The sequence below is a fragment of the Sapajus apella genome, unplaced genomic scaffold (assembly GCF_009761245.1).
Source record: "Sapajus apella isolate SASKATOON/1434 unplaced genomic scaffold, GSC_monkey_1.0 scaffold97, whole genome shotgun sequence".
Classification (NCBI taxonomy): Eukaryota; Metazoa; Chordata; class Mammalia; order Primates; family Cebidae; genus Sapajus; species Sapajus apella.
The window spans coordinates 4,606,431-4,624,095 of NW_022437037.1; the positions used below are offsets into that span (position 1 = coordinate 4,606,431).

Genomic DNA, 17,665 nt, shown 5'->3' on the forward strand with positions numbered 1-17,665 from the left:
GGGACAGGGGTTTCCTGTCAGCACCCAAGATTGAGCGCTTCCTGTGGATTCAGCCCCCAGTGAGCACTTGCCTCACTTTGTCCCGGGTAATTCTTGCAGCAAGCCTGTCGGGTGGAAGTTGCATCCAGTCCTGTTGTACAAATAGGGAAACTGAGATGCAGAGAGCTTTAAGTATCTTGCTCAAGGTCATAGAACCTGCGAAAGGTGAGCTAGAATTTGACCTGCTGTTGACCCTAGCTGGCAGCCACGGGTAGGTGTCTTTGCCAAAAGATGTGGTGACCCGGCCTGAGCCACAATTGTGTGTGTGGGAGGAGGTGTGGGGCAGGGGGGCGCAGACTGGATGGAGCTTCTGGCACAGCATAAAATGAATTGAAAGACCAGAGCCTGGGATTTGACCTGTTTCTCCAGGAAAAGTCAGAGTTGGGAATAATTAAAAATGAGCACACAGAAATATATATTACATGTAGAAGCAGATTACAAACCAGCGTGGGGCCAGGCATGGTGGCTCATGCCTGTAAGTCCAGCACTTTGGGAGGCCAAGGCCAGCGGATCACAGGCCGGGAGTTCAAGACCAGCCTAACTAATATGGTGAAAAATGCTGTCTCTACAAAAAATATAAAAATCAGCCGAGCATGGTGGCAGGCGCCTGTAGTCCCAGCTACTCGGGAGGCTGAGGCAGGAGAATAGCTTGAACCCAGGAGGTGAAGGTTACAGTGAGCCTAGATTGTGCCACTGCACTCCAGCCTGGGCAACAGAGCGAGACTCTGTCTCGGAAAAACAAAAACAAAAAAACAACCCAGCATGTTACAGTAAAATCCCGCCTGTGTCAGAAACCAACTTTAAGTGTATATCTATGTATTTTTATATATGCATCTAGTTTCACAGAAAAATCCAGAAATCTGATGGTTAAGTATCTGGTGCCATTAGTGGTGGTGTTTTTCTTCTGTACTTTTCTGAAATTTTAGATTTGTCAGTAATGAACATGAAATGAGAAAACCACAGTGTTTTAGAACAAAAACAAATCATGTTTAGGTGAGTTTGTTGTGCGCCAGCAGGAAATGGTGCCATCTTATTTGAGCTCTTTGCTTAATTGAGGCAGCTATGACTTGACATTTTCTTCTTGTCTGTAGAGATGTGTGATCCTCTTGGGGCTCCTGGCTGGGTAGGCGCTTCCCCAAATGTCAGGAAACGCCTTGGTCTGGTCCAGCCTGGCTGGCCAGCTGCCTGCTTCTCTCGGGAATGAGCAGCTCAAGGCAGCCTCCCTGTACTAATGGATTTGGCCTTCCTACAGGCCAAGCTATGTGGTCCCCACCAGTCTGTCTCATGGGATCAAGTTGGTCAACCCAATGTTCCGAGGCTATGCCCAGCAGGTAAGCTATCTGAGCTTCCCGGGGGACACCCAAGGCTGTGACCCACTAGGCCTGGCTTTGATGCCAAAACCAGAGTGGAAAATCGCAATGGCAGCCGAGCACTGGTTGGTAGGTCTCATGCTGATATTTAACCCCACTTCACAGATGGGCAGACTGAGGTTCAGGGGGCCGAGTCATTTGCACAGGCCACACAGCTGGCACATGGTGGAGGGGAATTCTTTTTTTGGGGGGCGGGGTACAGGGTCTCACTCTGTGATCCAGGCTGGAGTGCAGTGGTGCAGTCGTGGCGTACTGCAGCCCTGACCTCCCGGGCTGAAGCAGTCCCCTCGCCTCAGGCTCCTGAAGTGCTGCAATGACTGGCGGAGGGGAGATTTGAACCTGAGCAGCCTTGCTGCAGGGCCTGTGCCCCTCTGCATTGCACCAGAAACGGCACGGAAATTTCACTTCCCCAAACCACAGGCGAAATTGCACTTTTATTGAAGCAAAAATTTTGATTAAGAATTTTTTTTTTTTTAACCTAGAGAACCCCTTTGAAACCAACCACATTTTTCTATTTTATAAAATCATAAGACCAAGACAAAGAGTGCAGCCACGCGTACACCTCAGCCCTGGGCTGATGGCTTCTGCCCTCCAGCCTCCCGCCCCAGATGGCCCACGGCAGAGCTGGACCTGGCTGGGCCCCCTCTTTTGCTGCCTGAATGAGGGCCATGGATGGACCCGCAGTCATGTGGGGACACTTCCGCCCTCTCGTTTACCCTCTGCCAGCGAGCTCAGCGCAGGGAGGGAGAAAGGCCGTACCACATTGAGCCCAGTGACCTTTCACCCTACAGAAGAGGCAGTGGAGGTGGGCAGGGAGCTGGCAGAAGGACGAGGGAGCGTGATGCCAAAAAGGAGGGCTCACCTGAGTCCTGCCCTGAGTCATGCCACCCACAGGCCAGGCCACCTGCGTGACTCACCCTTCCTCTGGCTCCCCCTGCTCCCTCACTCCCTGTGCCAGCCCCCACATACCCTCACTCCCTGTCTCACCTTCCCACAGACCTGGGCATGACTCAGACTAAGCTGCCCCTGCAGGCAGTCCCAGGGTGAGGGCTGCAGCACCTTTGGCTCCTGCTTGAGAGGCTCAGCACTGCCTGGACACCTCTCTTTTTGGGGAGTGATAGTCATCCACAATGACTAACATTCCTTGTGCACCATGCCACAACTTAATCCTCACAGAACTCTCACCAAGTGGGCAGTACTATCACCCCCATGTTATAGGCTGGCTCTGGCTGCTATGTGACCGCTGCCTCCTGGGGGTCAGGGCCTGGGCTGGGGACTACTTATAACATCCAGGGCAGGGACTGCCGGGGCTGATTTGGGCCTGGAACCCGGGTCCTTCTCCATTGCCCAGCACCACTCGAGCACCCCCCAGCTGCCAGAGTCTGCTGCTGCCACCACTTTCTGACCTCTCAGCACACCTGGTGAGCGCACAGCTCCCAGTGGGGCTCACTGGGTGCCTCTGCCTGAGCCCCTGCTGCCTTGGCTTCCTGCTGTGCTGGTGGCCCAGTCACAGAGTAGTCAAGACAAAATGCTCATTGCTGTGATTTGAGACCCAGGCAGCCTGCAGGGGCACCTTAGTCTGAGTCATGCCCAGGTCTATGGGAAGGTGAGACAGGGATCGAGAGTATGTGTGGGCTGGCACAGGGACTAAGGGAACAGGGAGCCAGAGGAAAGGTAGAGCATGCAGGCAGCCTGGCCTGTGGGTGGCATGGCTTGGGGCAGGACTCAAGTGAGCCCTCCTTTTTGGCATCACACTCCCTCGTCCTTCTGCCAGCTCCCTGCCCACCTCCACTGCCTCTTCTGTAGGGTGAAAGGTCACTGGGCTGAATGCGGTACCACCTTTCTCCCTCCCTGCGCTGAGCTCTCAGCAGAGGCAGGCTATTCCGAGCATGAGCCAAGAGTTGCATGGACCTAGGTACATACCTGGCTCTGCCACTTGACAGCTGCGTGTCCTGGTGGGAGTCCTTTAGCCTCTCTGACCCTCAGAGTCATCCACAGAAGAATGGGATTAGGACAGACCACCCTGGGAGGCCACTGTGAGGGTGAGCAGCTCCTCTGCAGGGGACACCCATGAGGCCCTTCTAGTTGGAGGCTGACGCTGTCTCATCAGCCGCAGGCTGCTTCCTCCTGCCTCCAGGAGAGCCCTGTTGACCCAACCCCGGGTTCTAGGACACCCAAGAGTTTCTTCGCTGCCTGATGGACCAGCTGCATGAGGAGCTCAAGGAGCCAGCAGTGGCCACCGTGGCGCTGATGGAGGCACGGGACTCAGACTCAAGTGACACGGATGAGAAACGGGAGGGCGACCGGAGCCCATCAGAAGATGAGTTCTTGTCCTGCGACTCGAGCAGCGACCGGGGTGAGGGTGACGGGCAGGGTCGTGGCGGGGGCAGCTTGCAGGCAGAGACGGAGCTGCTGATCCCAGAAGAGGCGGGCAGAGCCATCTCCGAGAAGGAACGGATGAAGGACCGCAAGTTCTCCTGGGGCCAGCAGCGCACAAACTCGGAGCAAGTGGATGAGGACGCTGATGTGGACACTACCATGGCTGCCCTTGATGACCAGCCCGAGGAGGCCCAGCCCCCATCGCCACGGTCCACCAGCCCTTGCCGGACGCCAGGTATCAGCTGGCAGGGGATTCGGGAGGAATGTCAGCCTGTGGCCCGGTACCTACTGGGTGCTTAGCACTGACATACAGTAGCCCCTGGGGGATAGGTTCTTCCACAAGACTCAAATGACAGTTGGGAAGTCAGCTTCCGGGGGACTGAGTGATGCACTCAGGTTCCCCCAAGCTAGTAACGCTGGAGCCCCATTCACAGCCCTCTCCTGGAGCCCTGCGCCTTCAGCCAGAAATGGAGTGGACAGCTCTGCTCTGGCCTGTGTGCAGGGGCCTGGAGTGGGCATGTGACAGAGGAGACACATTGGGTTCAGGCCTTCGACCCTTTAGGAGGGGCTGGCAGGCCCTCTTCCTGCCCACTTACGGAGCTGGCGTGGCTGTCCTGGCCCAGCAAGTTCCCCTTTCTGCCCCCAGAGCCGGACAACGATGCCCACCTGCGAAGCTCCTCTCGCCCCTGCAGCCCTGTCCACCACCACGAGGGCCATGCCAAGCTGTCCAGCAGCCCCCCTCGTGCAAGCCCCGTGAGGATGGCACCGTCGTATGTGCTCAAGAAAGGTTCGGGGGGCAGAGGGGAGGGTCGGTCAGCTCGGGCCTGGGAGTGCAGATTGCACCCGTGGCTGCCTTTCTCATGGCTCCCGTGTGGCTGAGGGCCAGGCTATGGGCTCCTCTCAGGCACAGCTCTGAGACACCAGTGTCGGGAGCCCCATTTTGCAGAGGATGACATGGAGACACGAGGAAGTGAATTGCTTACGCAGTCACATGACTCACAGATGCCACTGCACATCCTGGCAAAGGAAGCCCCAGTGCCTGCACCTTGCCCCGACCAGGCTGGTGGACACTGAGCTAGTCCTGCGCTGTGTCTCCAGCCCAGGTCTCGAGTGCCGGCAGCCGGAGGCGGAAGGAGCAGTGCTACCGCAGTGTCATCTCCGACATCTTCGACGGCTCCATCCTCAGCCTCGTGCAGTGTCTCACTTGTGACCGGGTGGGTGCCCCAGGGATGGAGGAGCTGGGCCTGGCTGCCAGCGGCCTTGGCAACTCTTGCCCTGACTGGGTGCAGGGTGGGCTCTCCATGGGTGTTCCCTGCTTTTGGTGAGGGGAGGGCCCTTCCTGCGTGGATCCTATGTCTATGGCCTGGGGAGCAGGCCCTCTGCCCCTCACCTGCGGGCTGGGGGTTGGGGTGCAGACATTGCCAAAGGCGGGCACCAGACTGACCTTCAACCCCACAGGTATCCACCACCGTGGAGACGTTCCAGGACCTATCACTGCCCATTCCTGGCAAGGAGGACCTGGCCAAACTCCACTCAGCCATCTACCAGAATGTGCCCGCCAAGCCGGGTGCCTGTGGAGACAGCTATGCCACTCAGGGCTGGCTGGCCTTCATTGTGGAGTACATCCGACGGTGCGCCCACCTTGCCACTAGTGGGTGACACGGGCCGGGCCTTGCCCTGGTTTTCCTGGGTGGGAGATACTGCACAGCCAAGTCCATGCAGTTGAGGGACCAGGAAGGTCCTGGAAAGAGCTGGAGGCCGAAGGCTGCAGGGGAGTTGGCTTAATAAGCAGGGGATTTCTTGGCCACTTTCAAGTGGCCAGGATTGGGTGGTCCCTTGGAGCTGGAGAGCAATGACAGCAGGGAGGTGACCATGTGGCAGGTTGAAGGGAGGGCAGCAGCAGGACACAGGCCTGGAGGGCAGGAAGGGCAGCAGCTTTCCCTGGGCCTCCTCACTTGCCCAAGGCCATGGACCCATACCACCCCAAGGAGGGGGCAGCATGATCATGGCCCCATCACAGATGAAGGCCAGGCTTGGGGAGAGGTGATGTCACTTGGCCCAGGACATGGAGGGGTCTAGCTCCAGGCCTCTGCCCCGACCCACCATGCCCGGCTGCCTCTCTGGGCCTCAGGTCTGACAGAACTCACCCAGAGTGCCCTCAGCTCCTGTTCTTGCCCAGGCCCTGGCAGCAGCTGCACCCTTTTCTTGTCTGTAGGTTTGTGGTATCCTGTACCCCCAGCTGGTTTTGGGGGCCTGTCGTCACCCTAGAAGACTGCCTTGCTGCCTTCTTTGCCGCTGATGAGCTGAAGGGTGAGTGGCCTGGCTGGCAAGGGTTCGGGAGGTGGGGAGTTGCAGGGACAGGGGTATGCAGACCCCTGCAGGCCAGCATGCAGCCCAGGGCTTGTGGGACACACGGCCAGGCTACCAAGGTTGAACCCATCAGATTCCCACTCCCTCTGCCAGCCAGGCTCAGCCGGGGCCACCTGCCCTCCCACCCCAACCATCTTGCAGCTCTTGGGTGTTTATTTATTTATTTTTTTACCAATTTGGTGGGCAAAAATGATACTGTACATTAATTTTGCATTTCCTTGATAACTGATGAGTTTCTACATTTTTTGTTAAATATACTGACTATTTGTATTTATTTAAACATAGCTCATTCCTGTTCTTCCCCTTTTTCTCTGTTGGCTATTTGGCATTTAAACCTTTGGGAAAAAAAAATTTTTTTTCAATGTTCAATTGTGGTAAAATACAGAGAAGTTTAAATTTACCACCATAATCATTTGCAATGCTATTTTGAGCAGAAAGTGCACAGTTCATTAGTGTTAAATACATTCCCATGGTGGTACAGCCAGTCCTCCCCATTCATCTCCAGAACCTTTTCATCTTGCAAGCCTGAAACTCAGCATCCTTGAAATAGCTCCTAGTCCCCCCTCCCAGCCCCTGGCAACCTCCGCATTCGAGTCTCTCTGAATATGACTACCCTAAGGACCTCATATAAGTGGAATTAGACAGTACTTGACGTTCTGTGACTGACGGCTTTTACTGAGCAGGACGTCCTTAAGGGTCATATGCGTTGCAGCGTGTGTCCGAAGGTCCTGCCTTTTTTAGGCTGATTATTGTTCCGTTGTGTGGGTGGCTGGGGTCATTCTGCTTATTCGTTCATCCATCAGTGGCCACGGGCTGCCTCCATTTTAACTGTTGTGCGTATGTTGCACCCCTCTCTTTTTTCATCCCTTTGAGTATCTGCGCATTTTTAATTTATTGAGGAGCCACCGTGCTGTGTTCCACAGTGGCCGGCCCATTTCACGTTCCCACCAGTGACACACAAGAGTTCCAGTTTCTCCACATCCTTGCCCATACTTATTTTCTGTTTACTTTTTTGATGGGAATCAGCCTCATGGGTGTGAAGTGGTGTCTCATTGTGGTTTTGTGGTGGTGGTTTGATTTTTTTGAGACGGAGTCTTGCCCTTGTTGCTCGGGCTGTAGTGCAGTGATGTGATCTTGCCTTACTGCAGCCTCCACCTCCCAGCTTCAAGCAATTCTCCTGCCTCAGCCTCTCGAATACCTGAGACTACAGGTGCCTGCCACCATGCCTGGCTAATTTTTGTATTTTTAGTAGAGACGGGGTTTCACCATATTGGCCGGGCTGATCTCAAACTCTTGACCTTGTGATCTGCCCGCTTCCCAAAGTGCTGGGATTACAGGCATGAGCCACTGTGCCTGGCCTCATTGTGGGGTTTTTTTTTTGTGTTGTTTTATTTTGTTTTTAAGACAAAGTGTCGCTCTTGTCACCTAGGCTAGAGTGCAATGGTATGATCTTGGCTCATTGCAACCTCTGTCTCCCGGGTTCAAGCAATTCTCCTGCCTCGGCTTCCTGCCTCCCTAGTAGCTGGGATTACAGGCATGCACCACCACACCCGCCTAATTTTTGTATTTTTAGTAACCCAGGATTTTACCATGTTGGCCAGGCTGGTCTGGAACTCCTGACCTCAGGTGATCCACCCACCTCAGCCTCCCGAAGTGCTCATTGTGGTTTTGATTTGCATTTCCTAATGAGTAATGATGTTGTGTGTCTTTCCATGTGCTCGCTGGCCATTTGTAAATCTTTGGAAAAACATCTATGTGAGTCCTTTGCCTGTCTTGTTTTTTGTTGTTAGTTATAGGAGGTTTTTTTTTTTCTTGAGACAGAGTCTCACTCTGTCACCCAGGCTGGAGTGCAGTAATATGATCTCAGCTCCCTACAACCTCCTCCCCCCACTCCTCAGGTTTGAGCAATTCTTCTGCCTCGGCCTCCTGAGTGGCTGTGATTACAGGTGCACACAACCACGCCTGGCTAATTTTTGTATTTTTGGTAGAAACGGAGTTTCGCTATGTTGACCAGGCTGGTCTCGAACTCCTGACCTCAGGTGATCCGCCTGCCTCGGCCTCCCAAAGTGCTAGGATTACAGGCATGAGCCACCTCGCCCAGCCAGGTTTTATTTCTTAAGCAGAAATCATAGTCAGTTTTTCTGCTCCCCCATTTCCCATCCCTGCTAACTTCTGACCCTTGTTTTAATGCCCTAGGTGACAACATGTACAGCTGTGAGCGGTGTAAGAAGTAAGAGCCTTCCCCAGCCTTTTCCCTAGCTGCCCGTTTCTGTGCCCTACATATTCCCCTTGGGTTCTTGTAGAGAGCCCACCTCCCATCCTGCCCTCCTGGAAGGGAGCCGGGTGGGGGGCTGCTCCCCTTAGCCCTGCCGCTGACTCTGGCTCGTGCTTCCTCCCTAGGTTGCGGAACGGAGTGAAGTACTGCAAAGTCCTCCGGTTGCCTGAGGTGAGGGGCGGCCTTGGCAGCCTGCTTCTCAGCTATCTTGAGGTGCACACTAGTACACACCGGGTGGGGGCTGACCCTGCTCCACTGCTTGGGAGCTTCTGTGCTGCAGGGGCCATGGAGATTCCATAGCTTTGGCTGAGAAACCTCTAGGAAGGGTGGGCATGGGACACATTTTTCCGACTGTGACTTGTGCCCTCTCTTGGTGCCTCAGCACATATGGGGTCTAACGTGTTGTGTGAGGGCCCAATGGGAGGCAGGTGTGTGGGATGCTGAGGCCCTGCCCCCAGTGAGACACGTGTGGCCCCTGCTGGCTGCAGAGTGGCCGGAAGAGAGCTGGTCTGGCCGGGGCTGTTGTCTTGGCCCTTCTGAGGAGTTACATCTGAGTCAGGCCTAGAGGGTGTAGGCTGGTGTCAGCATCGAGAAGGGAAGGCGCAGAAGGAGCAGACAAAGCCCCAGTGCAGGAGCAGGCCTGTCCTCACCAAGGAAGGCATTGCATGGCTGGAGCAGAGAGGAGGGCCTCGGGCAAGGGGGCGCAGGATGGGGCTGTGCTGCCTCGGGGAAGCTTTGTGGCTTCTCAAAGGTAGTGCCGACAGAACTGGTAAACTTGATGGCCCAGTCCAACTGTCAGGGTCCAGTTCTCAGCAGTGGATCTGGGAGTGATTGGTGTGACTTAGAGCGCGCCCGTCTAGCCCCTATGTGGAACTCGGATTTGTTCCAATGGAGTCAGCTTGCATGATCCCATCAGGTGACCTGGGCCCGTGGTCAAGGCTGCAAGGGCCCACGTCGTTTCTGCCTAGATGACCAGTGCTCCCCTGTGAGGGGCCGTATTGTTTTTGCGAGGATGACTGCTGCTGTCTCTGTCCCCACAGATCCTGTGCATTCACTTGAAGCGCTTTCGGCACGAGGTGATGTACTCGTTCAAAATCAACAGCCACGTCTCCTTCCCCCTCGAGGGGCTCGACCTGCGGCCCTTCCTTGCCAAGGAGTGCACATCCCAGATCACCACCTACGACCTCCTCTCAGTCATCTGCCACCACGGCACGGCAGGCAGTGAGTCGCATCCCCTCCCCCACCATCCCCGTCTGCTGGGTTCCCCGTGACCCGTCTGCTCTGCCACCACAGGTGGGCACTACATCGCCTACTGCCAGAACGTGATCAACGGGCAATGGTACGAGTTCGACGACCAGTATGTCACGGAGGTCCACGAGACCGTGGTGCAGAATGCCGAGGGCTACGTGCTCTTCTACAGGTGGGCACCAGGCCTGGCCTGGCGGAGGAGCCTCACCACCCCTGTCCCCTGGGACCTGTGGGCCTTCTGCATGTGTATAGGGGACAGCGCCTGGAAGGGTTTTGAGCCAGGGAAGTAAGGACTTGAATTGTTAAGAAAGAGCCCTCTGGCTGCTGTGGGGAACCCAAGAAGGCAGCTTGGGGCCTTCTGTAGGGCCCTGGCTGGCGGCACGGGCTGGCTGCTCACATGTCGAGGACCCCTGAGGGACCCAGAAGGTGGTAGACAGGGCCAGTAGCTCCAGGTGCACTGGGATGAGGGGCTCTGCATGTATCTGGACATGGCAGCCATCAGGCACAGCTCCTTGCCTCCTCCTCATCCCGAAGGAAGAGCAGCGAGGAGGCTGTACGGGAGCGGCAGCAGGTGGTATCCCTGGCCGCCATGCGGGAGCCCAGCCTGCTGCGGTTCTACGTGTCCCGAGAGTGGCTCAACAAGTTCAACACCTTCGCGGAGCCGGGGCCTATCACCAACCAGACCTTCCTCTGCTCCCATGGAGGTGAGGCGCCTCCCTGTGGTGGGAGAGCAGGGTGGGTGGGAGAGCAGGGTGGGTGGGCAGCCGAGCCCCAGCTTCCCTCCCTGTATCTGCTTCCCAGGCATCCCGCCCAACAAATACCACTACATTGACGACCTGGTGGTCATCCTGCCGCAGAACGTCTGGGAGCACCTGTACAACAGGTGAGAGCCCGGGAGGCGGTCCCACCTCCGTCCTGTCTGGGGCCCTGCTGGCAGGAAAGGAGGGGAGGGCAGGGAAGGAATGCTGCCAGGACCCCACACTGGGCACCCACTCCTGCCTGGCCTCCGCTCAGGCAGCACAGAGCTGCCTTTACTTGTCTCATGGAGAATGAGACACGTCGTCTATGGGAACCCGTTTGGATTCTTCCAGTCACAAGGGACAGGAAACTGGCTGAAGCACAACCGAGTGCATTGGCCCGTCAGCCCCTAAGCCTTGAAGCAGGGCCTCCTGGGGGCTGTGGGCGCTGCTCCCTTGCGGGCTCTGTGGTGCTCACAGGGCGGTGAAGAAGACAGGTGCATCCAGGCCTGCGGCAGGCATGAGGGGGAAGTGGAAGGCAGTGATTGCTCTCCCCTCACCGGTCCCGCCTCAGACCGTGTCTCTCTCTCCCTCCACCCTGGGCAGATTTGGGGGTGGCCCCGCCGTGAACCACCTGTACGTGTGCTCCATCTGCCAGGTGGAGATCGAGGCACTGGCCAAGCGCAGGAGGATCGAGATCGACACCTTCATCAAGGTGTGTGCGGCGGGGCAGCTCTGCCAGCCTCTGCCTAGGGTGGCTGGGGACTTGGGGACAAAAGAGCCCTGTGCAGTCCCTGAGGAAGTTTGAAAGGAGTCTTTTGAGGCTAGGTGTGGTAGCTCACACCTGTAATCCCAACACTTTGGGAGGCTGAGGTGGGCAGACTTGAGGTCAGGAGTTCGAGACCAGCCTGGCCAACATGGTGAAACCCCATCTCTACTAAAAATACAAAAATTAGCCAGGCATGGTGGTATATGCCTGTAGTCCCAGCTACTCAGGAGGCTGAGGCAGGAGAATTGCTTGAACCTGGGAGACAGAGGTTGCAGTGAGCTGAAATTGTGCCACTGCACTCAGCCTGGGCAACAGAGTGAGACTCCTCCATCTCAAAAAAAAAAAAAAAAAAAAAGGAAAGAAAGGAGTCTCCTGCAGGGGACTAGATGGCCAGGTGTCTAAGAGACTTTTCCTAGTGGGAGGGTTGGCTTGAGTAGGTGAAGGCTCAGCTTTGGCTGTATTATTTTGGGCCAAACCATTCTTTATTGTGGGGCTGTCCTATGCATGGTAAGGATGTTTAGCAGCATCCTTGGCCTCTACCCACTAGTGCCAGTGGCAACCAAAATGACCTCCAGGCATTGCCAAGGGTCCCCTGGAGTACAGCGTACCCTCCGTGCTCCAGGTGAGAACCACTGGGCTCTCCAACTGCCCGAGATAAGCAGGAAGTGAAAAGCAAGGTGCAAACCAGGACTCGCATGTGAGTGTGTTTAGAAGAGGGGCTTCTGCGAGGGAGCTGAGTGCACCTGAGGCTCCTGGCACACTCCTTCCCTGCCACGCTGCTTCTAACAGGGACAGGACACGCTCCACTCAGGGAGGGCTGGGTGAGAGACACTGAGGGATGCCTGTGCTTTGTGGCCTCCAGGAAGGGATGCTGTCGGCCGGGTGCTGTGGCTCATGCCCGTGATCCCAGCAATTTGGGAGGCTGAGGCAGGAGGATCACTTGAGCCCAGAAGTTCAAGACCAACCTGGCCAACATGGTGAAACCGCATCTTTACAAAAAATACAAAAACTAGCCGGGTGTTGTGGTACACGCCTGTAGTCCCTGCTACCGGGAGGGCGAGTGAGGTGGAAGGATCACCTAAGCCTGGGAGGTCGAGGCTGCAGTGAGTGGTGATCGTGCCACTGTACCCCAGCCTGGGCAATAGAGTGAGCCTCTGTCTCAAAACAAAAAAAAGATGCTGTCAGGGCTGGGCATAGTGGTGTGCACCTGTGGTCCAGCCTCCTCAGGAGGGTATGGTGGGAGGATCACTTGAGCCCAGGCGGTCAAGGCTGCAGTGAGCCGTGATTTGTGCTGCTGTGCTCCCACGTGGGTACAGAGAGAGACCCCCATTAAAAAAATAAAGAAAGAAAATGCTTCTGTCAGAAGGAGAGCTGCTGCTCTGAGCAGATAGGAACATTGTATTCCACAGGGAGAAGTAGCGTCTCCCTTGCGGTCTCAATTGGGTCAGTTACTGAAGAGAGTCCCCAGAATGTTACTGCAGTCATCTCTGAGTGATGGGTGTGTTTATTTTGTTTGAGCACGTCTGGGGGTTCTGATTTTTCACCTTGAGTATCTGATGTTTTTGTAAAAGTCTTAGGCGAGGGACTGGGGTGGGGGCCTTTGGGAAATCCCTGCTGAAGGTAAATAGAGGCTGACCTGCCCTCTCTCCCGTCCTCACCCTGCCGGCCGGCCCAGCTGAACAAGGCCTTCCAGGCTGAGGAGTCGCCAGGCGTCATCTACTGCATCAGCATGCAGTGGTTCCGGGAGTGGGAGGCCTTCGTCAAGGGGAAGGACAATGGTGAGCTGAGGGGGGCCTGGCTCTTTCCTACCGTGGGGGCCTCCTGGGAGATGGGACGCTGGCAGCGGAGGGCCAGCACACAGGGGCTCCTGCAGGCCCTGGGCCTGCCCCCCGGGTGCCACCCATCCAGGGTGAGGAGAGAGCATTGGGCTCTGCCAGTCCCCAGCGGGGATCGCTGTCCCTCCCCAGAGGCTCGCCTCCCTGGCATGCCCAGCAAGCTGCTCCGCCCACCTGCAAGGCTCTTTCCTCAGAAGACGTTGCCTGAAATGACAGATTTGTTGTCTGACCCCCTTGAATTTATAGAGGCAGAGACAGGCGCCCTCACGAGGAAGCCCCCAGGGCCCCCAAGTCCCCAGTACAGAACAGCAGAGCCAAGCCATGGGTTGTCCGTGGCTCAGGGCTCCAGCAGGGTGGGCAGAGCCCGTGGTTCTGCTTGTGGGACCCTTTGTGTGGAGCCCAAGCACCCGCCTGTGCTTGGGAAAGGGAAATCTCACTGCCATCCTGCTTGTCAGGGAGGGTGCCAGGGCCACCCTGAGGCCTCTCTGGTGTTGGCTGAGGCCTTCAGGGTGGCTGTGGTTGAGAATGTAACTACAGAGTTCCTACCCTGGCCTGGACGCTTGCCTTCTACCAGCTGTGACCTGAGTGGTTAGTTCACCTGCTTAGGCCCCGGCTTTGTCTCCATAAACCTCTACCTTGTTCTGTGGTTACTGAGGCTAAATGAGACAGCTGGGCACAGGGGAAGGGGCACAGTGAGCAGCAGCTGCCAACAGAGATGAGGGCATGGCCAGCCATCCCAGCTCCTGCTGCCAGCACAAACTATCTCATGTATCCTAGAAATTCCCTCTGCTGGGTCCTCGGACTGCTGCAGAGGAGCATTGGGTGGCCCAGACGCCTGGCTCCCTTAGAGACTCCATGCTGACCCCAGGCCTGGGCGGCCTCACTTGGGATGGCTCTGCTGCTGTGGAGGGTGGAGGGCATGGAGGGGCTGAACCCAAGTCCGCTGTGTCTTCCAGAGCCCCCGGGGCCTATTGACAACAGCAGGATCACACAGGTCAAAGGAAGTGGCCACGTCCAGCTGAAGCAGGGTGAGTCTCCTGGGGCCAGCCAGACTCCCCTCTGCCCCTTCTGGCTGCCAGGCTGCTGCCCAGTCCCGCCCTTCAGGAGCCCCCTTGCCACCTGTCTTAGAGCCAGGCTGAGACGTCCACTTGAGTCCAGGCCCAGGCGGCTGAGAGATGGCCCACGGGGCTTGGTCTCTGCTTGTGTCCTCCAGGCCCCACCCCTCCGCCTGCCTGCCCTGCTGTTTCTCTCAGCCCCACCCCCAGGAACAGGAGACACAGCCAGAGATGGGTTCTCAGGGACAGATGTTCCTCTGGGAAATCCTTCTTTCCATCTGACAGCTTTGCATAGAAGTCCTGGTTGCCCCATCCCCGATTCAGGTCCTGGACCTCAGGAGCCCTCACTGCCCAGGCTGATTGCGTCCTCGAGGTGGTGAGGGTGAGCCCATGGGTGCCTCTCGTGCCCTGCAGGAGCTGACTACGGGCAGATTTCAGAGGAGACCTGGACCTACCTGAACAGCCTGTACGGGGGCGGCCCCGAGATCGCCATCCGCCAGAGCGTGGCGCAGCAGCCGCCGGCCCCAGAGAGCCTGCACGGGGAGCAGAAGATTGAAGCCGAGACCCGGGCCGTGTGACTTGCTGGGCCGGTCTGTAAGTTGCCTGGCTGCTCTGGGTCCTCTCCTCCCTCTCCAGGGATCTCGTGTGTCCCCTTGAGCATCTGAAGAGCAGGTCCCTGAAGGCACCTTCTGGAGGCTGTGGGAGGCCCTGCATGCGGCCCGGCCCCACCTGCCGAGTGCCCTTGTCCCCACAGCCCCGTTTGCCCCACCCGCAGAGGGTGTGTTTATGCCCAGAAGAGAGGCCGGGCCGCTGCAGAACCCTGCTGTGTAAAGAGGCAGTAAAGTTGGTTTGGTTCGCAGTGAGTAACGCTGCAACTAGAAAATACATGCACATCAGGCTTGTTTAAAAGACCAAGACTCTGTGATGTTAGTTTAGGTCTTTGTCCTGGCAGTGCCCCTGCCAGTCACTGTCATCGCGTCCCCTACAACTGCCCTCTCGCTAGCTCAGCCCAGCTTTATCCCTGGAGCCCAGTGCCACCCCTCTCAGTCAGGCTTTCACCTGGAACAGAGTCGGGGAGAAGCTGCAGCTTCCACTCAGCCAGGCCCGGACTGACGACTTGGAGGGAGCTGCTCAGAGCCGGTGAGCGCAGCCAGAAGTCCCTGCCAGTGAGGTGCTCACAGGTCCTCCCTGATGGTCCCGCACCCCTACCTCTCCTGGTCATCACTAGAAAGACCCTGAAGTCCCAGGCTGCTCTCAGCACTTTTCCTGCAGACTGAAGACTCTGGACTCATTTGTGATTGGAGTGCCAGGAGGAGAGGTTGGATTTCCACCAATGGGGAATGTTTCTGGAGGCAGCTGGTCCTCTGCACCGCGTCCTGCTGAGCCTGCCCCCTGGATGGACTGGAATTTGCCTCGAAGTTCAGCGGTTCATCTTCACGGGAAATTTGCTGAGCCCCCACCAGGGACCCAGATGATGAAACAGGGATACCTCACAGCGCTGCCATTTGCTGCTGAGGCAGCTTCCCGGGCCGACACCAGGGAAGGCAGACTTTCCCGTCCTCTCAGCTCCAGCAGTGCAGAGCCAGTGTGCAAGGGGCAGCGCTCAGGCGGATCCTGGGAAGTGGCCTCTGGATGCTGAGTGGAGGGACCCCCTGAGCACAGCAAGGCACCAAAGCCCCTGGAGAAGCCACCAGGGTGAGAGGTGCCACCATCGTCAGGGTCAAAGCAGTCAGGGCATGGGTGGGGACTCTGGGACCAGGCCCCCCTCACAACTGTGGTCATCAGTCTCTAGAAGCAGATGCTGGTGGAAATTCTAGCAGGTGCGTCCAGCAGAGGCCCCAAGGCCTCACTTTTCAGATCTTCTCTCCCAGATCCTGCTCCCTCCCTGCTGAGCCTGGGGTTCCCTGGCATCGGCCCCCAAAGCCACTGCTGCAGCCAGAGGCCACAGGCTGCGCTGTGGTGACACAGTGAGGCTGCTGTGCAGGCTGTGATCTGACCCCACGTCTATGCTGTCTAGTGTGTGTTCAGAATGTCAGAATAAACACAGAACAAACATTCCACAGCCGCACTGTCGTCTCTCCTTCATTGAGGTTAATTCTGTTACTGGAGGGAAGGTGAGCCTGTGCGCCATGGGGACAGCCCACCGAGCCCTGGGGCTCACATTGCAGGTCACCAGGCCCGGGAAGGAGCTTTCCATGTGGCTTTCTGAAACCAGAGTCCACCTGGAGGCTGCAGAGGCAAGCAGAAGAGGGGACCCAGTGGCTTTAAAGGCCCATCATGTCTCCTTTCCTGGAATCAGCCCCAGCCTCAGAGAAGTAGGACCAGATATGGCCAGTGGTTGAGGCCAGCACATCCCACAAGCAGTGCCCCTCTGGCCACTCGGGCAGGTGGCTACAGAGTGGCCAAGAGCAGGGGTTCCCTCCCCTTAGAACACTGGCCCTGGGTGCTCAGTGATGCTGGGGCTCAGCAGCCTCAGTTTTTTGCTGGGGCTTCTTTTGGGGAGATAAGAACTTGAGATTTTTATATCAACATTTATTTGTGAAATCCCATTGTTGCAGGAAAAAGGGGCTCTGATCCAGACCCCAAGAGAGGGTTCTTGGATCTCTCACAGGAAGAAACTCAAGTTGAGTCACAGAGTCACTGAGGAGTTTACTGAAAGCTGCTCAGGTAGAGTAGAGCGTCCTCAGAAGCTAGTGGAGGGATGCCCCTCCCTGTTTTCACCTCCTCTTACGTAGGGTCTTAGCTATCGAAAAGCTATGCTGTGTCTGTCAGGTAGGCTGACAGCCTGACAGCGGATTGCTCTGTTGATTTAAAGAAAGCCATCGTTGGCATCTTAGCGCATAAGCGCATCAGAGTCTGACTGTGCTCATCTTCAAGCACATACTGTGGTGTGGCGTCTGAACCTTCTCTGTCCTAGGAATGTTCCTTGTGGGCGTTATGTAGCTGCTTCCTCAGATGTAAACATCTGAGGTCGTGACGGGCCTGGACTGTGCCTCATTAGTTTTCAGGTGGAGCTGAACTTCTAGGCTCCTGCTTCCCTACCACGATCGAATATGAGCGTACAGAAGCATTTTAGCATACGCAAGGATAACACGGTGACAAGGACCCAAGATGGGACATTGCCAGTTCCATGGAAAGCCCCTGGGCCCTCCCAAGTCAGCCGCCTTGCCCCACCCCAGAGGTAGCTCCTTGGATGCAGTTCCCTCATCCCTCTTTTTTTTTTTTTTTTTTTTCATTGCTGAAAAAAGCTTCATTTTTAAATTGAGCTTTCTGACTGTGCTTGTGCCTTTAACACCTTCCCAGCAATTTTCTGCTCCTTGATGAGGAAAGCACACTTGATCCTGTCGGGAACACATTCACACGGAAGCACCAGAGGCCTTGCTGACAGGTTTTTTTGTTTGTACACAGGGTCTCGCCTTGTTGCCCAGGCTGGCCCCGAACTCCTGGGCTCAAGTGATCCTTCTGCCTCAGCCTCCCAAAGTCCTGGGATGACTGGTGTGAGCCACCACACCCAGCCGCTTGCTGACATGCTTTTGGTCTTGGACAGTCTCATAGGCACGTTAGGTCTCACAGCACAAAACCCTCGAA

At 56.5% G+C, this 17,665-nt stretch overlaps 1 protein-coding gene across 4 annotated transcripts in view; it reads left to right on the forward strand.

Annotated features, from left to right (window-relative positions):
• The window catches only part of USP20 (ubiquitin specific peptidase 20), a 39,793-nt gene extending 23,656 nt beyond the window's left edge, over positions 1–16,137 (forward strand). For 2 of the 4 annotated variants that reach the window (XM_032257565.1, XM_032257566.1), the window contains exons 10-26: positions 1,292–1,370; positions 3,579–4,023; positions 4,435–4,575; positions 4,887–5,002; positions 5,247–5,419; positions 6,004–6,098; positions 8,355–8,388; positions 8,559–8,604; positions 9,474–9,654; positions 9,727–9,853; positions 10,216–10,385; positions 10,483–10,564; positions 11,025–11,133; positions 12,863–12,965; positions 13,979–14,050; positions 14,492–14,671; positions 14,832–16,137. In XM_032257565.1, the coding sequence (XP_032113456.1) occupies positions 1,292–1,370; positions 3,579–4,023; positions 4,435–4,575; positions 4,887–5,002; positions 5,247–5,419; positions 6,004–6,098; positions 8,355–8,388; positions 8,559–8,604; positions 9,474–9,654; positions 9,727–9,853; positions 10,216–10,385; positions 10,483–10,564; positions 11,025–11,133; positions 12,863–12,965; positions 13,979–14,050; positions 14,492–14,655 (2,137 nt within the window). In that variant the 3' untranslated portion in view covers positions 14,656–14,671; positions 14,832–16,137. Of the gene's footprint in view, positions 1–1,291; positions 1,371–3,578; positions 4,024–4,434; positions 4,576–4,886; positions 5,003–5,246; positions 5,420–6,003; positions 6,099–8,354; positions 8,389–8,558; positions 8,605–9,473; positions 9,655–9,726; positions 9,854–10,215; positions 10,386–10,482; positions 10,565–11,024; positions 11,134–12,862; positions 12,966–13,978; positions 14,051–14,491; positions 14,672–14,831 lie in introns of those variants that run through there. The other 2 variants (XM_032257567.1, XR_004262416.1) reach the window with 2 other exon arrangements.
• The last annotated feature ends 1,528 nt before the right edge of the window (positions 16,138–17,665 follow it).